Source organism: Trypanosoma rangeli, assembly GCF_003719475.1.
Source record: "Trypanosoma rangeli strain AM80 chromosome Unknown Tra_15.4_contig_00127, whole genome shotgun sequence".
Lineage (NCBI taxonomy): Eukaryota > Euglenozoa > Kinetoplastea > Trypanosomatida > Trypanosomatidae > Trypanosoma > Trypanosoma rangeli.
In genome coordinates this window covers 26,739-33,685 of record NW_021705870.1, presented here as the reverse complement: position 1 = coordinate 33,685, position 6,947 = coordinate 26,739, and the positions used below count along the sequence as shown (strand labels likewise).

The 6,947-nt window shown below is 54.5% G+C and overlaps 4 protein-coding genes across 4 annotated transcripts, besides 4 other annotated features; all 4 read right to left on the bottom strand.

Moving 5' to 3' along the window:
* Positions 1–35: 35 nt before the first annotated feature.
* TraAM80_04381 (uncharacterized protein) lies at positions 36–575 on the bottom strand (the record flags this gene model as incomplete). The annotated part of the gene is made up of 1 exon (XM_029381314.1): positions 36–575. One exon carries the CDS (start codon positions 573–575, stop codon positions 36–38), a length of 540 nt encoding a protein of 179 aa, XP_029238867.1.
* A 447-nt stretch (positions 576–1,022) lies between these two features.
* Positions 1,023–1,040: a microsatellite.
* A 223-nt stretch (positions 1,041–1,263) lies between these two features.
* Positions 1,264–1,319: a microsatellite.
* A 101-nt stretch (positions 1,320–1,420) lies between these two features.
* On the bottom strand, positions 1,421–4,684 carry TraAM80_04380 (putative protein kinase; the record flags this gene model as incomplete). The annotated part of the gene is made up of 1 exon (XM_029381313.1): positions 1,421–4,684. One exon carries the CDS (start codon positions 4,682–4,684, stop codon positions 1,421–1,423), a length of 3,264 nt encoding a protein of 1,087 aa, XP_029238866.1.
* A 149-nt stretch (positions 4,685–4,833) lies between these two features.
* Positions 4,834–4,876: a microsatellite.
* A 720-nt stretch (positions 4,877–5,596) lies between these two features.
* Positions 5,597–6,157, bottom strand: TraAM80_04379 (uncharacterized protein; the record flags this gene model as incomplete). Its single annotated transcript, XM_029381312.1, has 1 exon — positions 5,597–6,157. The coding sequence occupies one exon, from the start codon at positions 6,155–6,157 to the stop codon at positions 5,597–5,599; it is 561 nt and encodes a 186-aa protein (XP_029238865.1).
* A 180-nt stretch (positions 6,158–6,337) lies between these two features.
* Positions 6,338–6,394: a sequence feature (GA-rich).
* A 6-nt stretch (positions 6,395–6,400) lies between these two features.
* TraAM80_04378 (uncharacterized protein) lies at positions 6,401–6,850 on the bottom strand (the record flags this gene model as incomplete). The annotated part of the gene is made up of 1 exon (XM_029381311.1): positions 6,401–6,850. The coding sequence occupies one exon, from the start codon at positions 6,848–6,850 to the stop codon at positions 6,401–6,403; it is 450 nt and encodes a 149-aa protein (XP_029238864.1).
* Between the last annotated feature and the right edge of the window lie 97 nt (positions 6,851–6,947).

Here is a 6,947-nt window from a genome sequence, read left to right as displayed (position 1 = left end):
CCCCCCCCCCCCCAACCATACACACAAGGAACGCGTCACCCCTTCTTGGGCTTCTCCTTCTCCATCGTGGCATCTTTGTTGCCTGCATTCTTCGCGTCGTTCCCGTCTCTATTCTCTTTGTCTCCTACAGCCTGCGCGATGATACCCTCCGCGTTTTTTGTGACCCACGACGGCAGCATCAACTCAGTGTTCATCGCAAGCCGCGGGAGCAGCATCAACTTCAAAAACACTGCCATGAGACGAAACGCCATTTCCTGCGGTACACGTGGCACATGTCGCGTCATGAGAATGAGCGTCTGTGCAAACCGATCCCAAGTGGGAAAGTACTGCGCCCGCCTGGTATAGTAATCGCGTCGTGCTCCCCAAAAGAGCTGTTCATCGCCGTGCAGGGCCTCGGCGTCAATCACACGCTGGCAATTGCCGTCGCTGATTTTCTTCCGCTCTGCTGGGCGGTACTCTACAACAACGGCGGCCCGCGTCACGTGACGCCCCCCGCGGCGCGTGAGAAACCCGCGCTGCACAACCTGCAACCGTGAGCGCGATGCCACGGACGACAGCGACGAAGGCAGTGACATCAACTCTATTCTTGGCACGCTCCTACCCCTCTCCGTTTTGTTCCTGCAGCCCTTCGCACCCCAACACACACACACACGCCCCTTAGGACGCCACCACAGCGAGTCAGAAAAAAGGGAGGAGGACGCACTCCGGCAGGCGTAAACGCCGCGAACACCTCACCTCACACGCAGTACACACAAACGCGCATACGCAGTGACTAAGCAGCACTCACACCTTCAATAGCGTTATCATGTAACGGAAAAAAAAAGCGGTTGGCAACCAAGCAAGTAAACAAAAAACTCTCTCTTCTTCTACGCCCCACTCCTTCCTTTTTGCACCACTTTAAGTTCTTATTCATCTCCGCATTTTAATTTACATGCTCCATTTTTCGGGGCAAAAGCAAATCGATGCTTGCTACCAACATGCTAAAAGCTCTTGCTCACGGCGCTTTCGCGCATCTCTACAGGCACACACACACACACACATGCACGAAGGCAACAACTCCCCTCTCCCTCTCATCATCATTGCAATAACCGTGGCACAGGCAAAACAAACAGGTAACACAAAAACAACAACAACATATACAGCATTGAGATGACCAGGCACTTTTCTTACATGCTACTTGTAGCTATACATGGGCGGCACAACCCCAACTGTAAAAAGAAGTCTGCAGAAACGTGCAGCGATAGCAATGCAAACAGAGAGAGTAAAAGAAAAAAAGAACACAGAATTAAGAGAAGAACTAAAAAAAAAAGGAAAAAAAACATGATAACTTCGAGTCAGGAATTTCCCCACCAACCGCACACGTTTCGTTTTCTTCTCAAAAAGACCAGGAAGAGAAGAGCATCAATGATAGCCATGCCACCTAGGCTTTTCGTGGAAGGAGCGCTTCATCCGTGCCAAGCGGCATCGTCTGTTGAAATGACTCCAATATGGCCAAACTTGCATCTGAGAGCACCGCCTTGGCGATAATGCAACCATCAATATCGCTATGGTCCATTCCAATGGTGGAGCCACAGCGGCCACAGAAGTATACCGCATACACCCCCATTCCTTCGACACCGTCTTCGTCTATCATTGGCACCTCCAGCGTGAACTTTCTCAAAAGTTGTGGAAGACTCACCCTTCCGGTGTCGCCGCTTCCTCCTGATTCTTTGGCGGTGTCGGCATTGTCAGCTGTCACCGCGTCGTTCTTCAGCGTGGATGATGGGTTAGTCTTTGTGAGTGCCTGCGCGGCGGAGATGCCAGCCCCCGCAGGGACCTCCGCTGGCACCACTTGGGGTCGTTGTGGGGGTGGGGGCAAGGATGAGTTTGCTGGCGAGATTTCAGTGAAGAACCCCTCAAATGTTATATCCGGTAGGTGCAGCCACTCCACCCCCATCATCGACCCAGAGAACCTTGAGCACGCCACACAATTGCACACAAAGCTGCCAAAGATGGTGGAAGCTAGGCCAGTAAAGCGAACCCCATCGCAAAGACACCCACCGGTGAATAAGGGAACCTCCTCTCTTTCTTCCCCCCTCTCCACCGCTGCTCCCGTTACTGATGCTGCCCCCACTCCCTGGACCGCGGCTGCATCAGCAGTCAGACTACGCGGCGGAGATGACCCCCCCGGTTTCGGTGAGTAGATGTCACAAAATGGTCGGGCATTCACTCCCTCACTCTTTTCACCCCCTCTTACCGGAGAGGCCGCAATTCGTGCTGGCGTCACTGGGGCACCAAGAGGGGGCCACACCTCATCGTAACGCGAAATGCACAGCGAGATGCGATCACCTTCAGCAAAGCCATTGACCCCTTCGGAAGAAATAGGAGTTTTGTTCGGGGGCTTCTGCAAGTCCTCGACGTTAAGCGTAGTACCCATTGCATCTGAGAACTCCTGTCCAACCTCGTCCGGATTAAGCTCTGTTGTCGGGCAAGGAGAGATGGTTGTACGATCCACGCCAGCAGAGGATGTAGCCGCAGACGAATTCGCCCACGGTGTCCCTTTTACGCCGCTAGTCTCACAATTGTTATCTGTCAAAACAGCACTACTAAGAACAGACTCGAGATGATGTGTCATCTCCCGCAGGACGAACGCAAGATCGTCTTTGGGTTCATTGGCGGCAAGCGTGCTGTCATCATTGTCTTCAGCATCGTTCCTAGCCTCCGTTCTGTTGCTAGATTGGTGCTGGTCCTCCAAACTGGTTAACGGTAGAGGTCTCCTTGCTGCTTTAGCAGCGTCAAGGGCAGCGACGCTAGGGGCCGGAATAGATTGATTCTCTGTCTTTGGAATTGCATGGGGGAGTGCTTTGACATTATCGTAAATGGGACGCAACGCCGATGGGATCTTTTGGCTTTGTTCCCCGCCATCTGCATTGGCTTCGACAACGGCAGGTCGTCCGCGAAAGGGGCACACCCCAGCGGGTTGGTAATTCATGGGCTTCCGCATTGCACGTCCCTGCTGCTCCCGTTCATTGATAATGCGTTTTTTGTTTTCATCGTAAATAATAAAAAGATCATGCAGGGGCAGGTTATTAACCGGCTTCTTCTGCGGTTTTCCGGCTGCGTTGGCACCCATAAGTGAAGGGTTGGGCTCCTTCTTCTTGTTTTTATTACCCCCGCCTGCCAAGGGGTGATGGTCGTCCTGCGCAAAGACCTTATTCTCCTTACTGGGCATATGCCTACCCAGTGCATTATAATTCCGGATGTCGTCAGTGTGGTCACTTCCCTCGTTGTTGTTGTTAGCCTTGCTCTTGTCATCCATGTTGCCTTCATTTTGGTTGTAGTTTTGTTTTCCCCGCAGTAGAGCGGGAATGTACCCGAAGGCGTCGCCGATGATTGGCTGGTTTGTGGGCAGCACCCTTTTCAGAGCCTCTTCGTCCTCGCGCTGTTGTTGCAACTGTTGCAGTTGCCCCCGCTGCTTGGCCAGATCCCCCAGCACGCCCCCAAGACGATCCTTGGCCGCATCGAAGGCATTTCCAAGTCTGAAAGGAGACTCATTGTTGCGTTTCGGTGCGCCACCAAGGGGACCAGCCGCTGCAGCAGCAGCAGCCGACGCGATCTCAGCTGAACCACCAGACGGCAACAGTGAGTTCCCACCGGAATCCTTTCCAATTTTGGGGTGCAGTCCGACAGCAGGGCAAATCGGTGGTGGTGGCGTGGCTCCCCCTGAGAGAACACGCCTGTATTCATCCTCGGAGCGTCCGTCCGTAGTGCTGAGCTTCTTAATAATATTCGGAATGGCCCGCAGCAGCACAGGGGAGCGGAGAATCTGCCCCGCGTCAGGGCGTTGTCGCGGGTCCTTTTTCAACATCCACAACACGAGTTCCCAGAGTTCGTCGGAGAAGCCGGCGGGGATGCGGCGTGGTTCCTTGCGGCAAATATCATCCATCAGTCGATTCATCGTTGTCGCCTCAAACGGCAGCCGGCCCGTGGTGCAAATTTCATACAGCAGTACTCCGAGGGCCCAGACGTCGGATCTGTTGTTGTAGGGCTTTCCCTCGCAGAGCTCCGGGGAGAAGTAGCACGGCGTACCGCACATTGTCCGAGCCATGGCAACGGTACTCACCAGTACGGTGCTGATGCCAAAGTCGCCCAACTTCACAACATGATTTTTCGTGAGAAAGACATTTTGAGATTTGATGTCACGGTGCAGCAAACGACGGTCATGCATGTATTTCACTGCCATTGTCGTCTGCACAAAGAGGCTGATCACCTGCTCTTCCGTCAGCCCGCCGCTGCTTCCACCGCCGCCGACACCGCCGCCGCCAAGCGCCCAAACGCTGCTCTTGAGATTTTTCAGATGCGTGTAAACATCACCGCCGTCAGCGTACTCCATCACGATGTACAGGTGTGGGTGCTCCTCGCAAAACTCCACATAACGGATAATGTTTGGGTACTCAAGCTGCTGCAGCACCACAATCTCCTGGTGAGCATCCCTGCGCTGCCGCGACGTCATGTTTGCCATGTTCACATGCTTCACAACGTAGAGCTGCTTGCGTTCGGCATGAAAAACGAGGTATGCATTGCCAAAGCTGCCTTTGCCAAGCTGCCGCACTGCGCTGTATCCAGAGCGCTGCAGTGTAATAGGGAGACGCGGTCGCGGTGGCCCAATGCCAAGGCGCAGATTTAACTCATCCACAGCATTCATTTTCCCTCACCTCCGTCTTTGCTTCACTACTTCCCCCAGAAGCTCCCGCCGCGGCCCCTCAAAGCCTCCTTCAGTGCAGTTGGCTATTAATTTTGCGGGTTTGATTCCTTTGCCTTTACTCCCCCTCTGTCCCAGCAAACGCTCACAAAGTGTGTGTTTGTGAGCGTGTGTATGTGTGTCGCTCTCTGTGTGACAGCTTACAATGCTAATTCCTGCTGAAGCGTCCGCTGCGTAACGGCACCAGTGCAGAATGTCCACGTTTGTTGTCTGTGATGCTTGTTTGCTTCGCTGTCTCTTCTTCCTTCGTAGTGGGCCCCACTACTTACTGAAGTTACGGCTTTGACTGGAGTAATTCAGAAGCAACACACGCAACAACTACACCGTCCTGAAGCAACGGCACAAACAGAGCGAGGAAAATACAGAAAGAGGAAAAAAGGAAAAGAGAGGATAAGCTACCGTCCATACAACCCACAACAACACTGTGCCTACATGCACACACATCTACGCGCAGGTTTCTGCGTGTATGCTTCGCGCACATTCATCACAGACACGTCCTCGGAGCGCCGACACAACGCTGCCGATATGTCAACTTAAAACGTAAAAACGGCGTCCTCCACCACCACAGCCGCCCCAATAATTCCAAACGAGAGAGACCTTGACTGGTGCGGGGACACGGCCAACGGGTAACATCAGGAGAGGCGCGACCACCGAAATGTCGCAGTGGCTTGTCGGGTAGGAAGAAGTAGGCCAACAACGCCAAAAAAACAACGGCTGGAATGTGTAGCCTGTGATGACGCGTAAAACAGGAGAAGGGAAAGAAGAAAAAAAGCCAAACAAAAACGGGGGAACCTTCGTCGTCGTCTTTCTGCTCCCTCCAGCAGTGGAAGCAGCTGTGCTAGCCAGCAGCTTTGCTCATCCTACCGCGGTGTAGCCAGAGACTTTGCCCGTCTCCGCGTCACGTACGACCTGAAGCGGCTTTGCATCCATCCCCGTCCCCGTAGAGAATGGCGGAATGGGCGGGGGTGGTGCAGGGACAGCGGCCAACTGACCGTTGTCCACCAGCGTAATCAGCTGGCCATTCGCCACAGCCCCAGACGCATCGTCCCTGTAAACTTGCACGCCACCGCTTCGATGCACCGGGTCCGTGCCACTCCCACCGGGGGTGGGGGCTGTGGTGAGTGGGCGGATTAGCAACCGTTGCCGCACGGATGGCAAAAAGTACACCGCCTGCTTGTACAAAATAAAATACGCTGCCGCGATGGCTGGTGACCACAGCAACAGATCGCGAATGCCACGAGGAAGGCGCTGTAGGTATTCCCCAAGAGAGTAGAAGCCCTGCTGTCTGTGCGAGTTTTCCCTCGCCGAGGAGGCGGCACCACCCTGCATGTAACACCGACGACAGGATGGCAGCAGCGGCAGCGACAGTTGTCGCGCCCCTGAGCGGGCGCAGGCCGTGGATGGCAAAAGACGCATCAGCGTTTCCCTCCTTCTTTTTGTTCTCCCCCCCCCCCCTCTTGTGTTTCCCTGAGAAAACCAAGTCAATGCTTCCCCCCACAAAAAAAAAAGTAAACGGAGAAAAGCTGCTGGCACCGCACATAGAGGGAGAGAATCAAAAAAAAAAAAAAAACTGTAATGCATTCACACACATGCTCTTTCTTCGTCGTCCGCTTCCTTGTTGGCGTTTTCTTCGTTTCCTTCTCCTTCCTCTTCCCGCCCTCATCCATGCCACTTCTTGTCGCTGACGAACATTGCCGTGCGTCCTTTCTTGCCACCTGTCATCGCCTTGCGCGTCGCTTCCTGCAGCGTGAGAAGGTGTCGCGCAGTCGCTAACGCATTTGTCGCAGAGACCGATGACCCCTTCGATGCGCCATGAATTAAGGCGGCCGCCGTGCGGTCGCACCGTCGCCGCAGCTGTGCACGTTGTCGCTGCTGCAGGCCATGTTCTTCGTTAGCGCGCTGCCGCAGCGCTGCCATCTTCTTCTGCCGTTGATGTCGCTCGCAGCTTTCCATCATGGACGCCTTTGAGAAGCGGTGGCGCTGTTTTGTGCGTGGCTGCCAGTCACCCACGCGGCGCAGACACGAGCCGCCTGTGACACGGTAACTATTGCTAAGGAGTGCTGCAGGAAACCCCGCGGTCCATGTAGTTGGAAGCAATCGGCGCAGCATCGCCCACTAGCAGAAGCTGAGACCGGCGAGGGAACTGTCTCTGCGGTTATCCCCCTCTCTTCCGCCGGCAAGTGTGACGGATCGGTCACCGCACAAA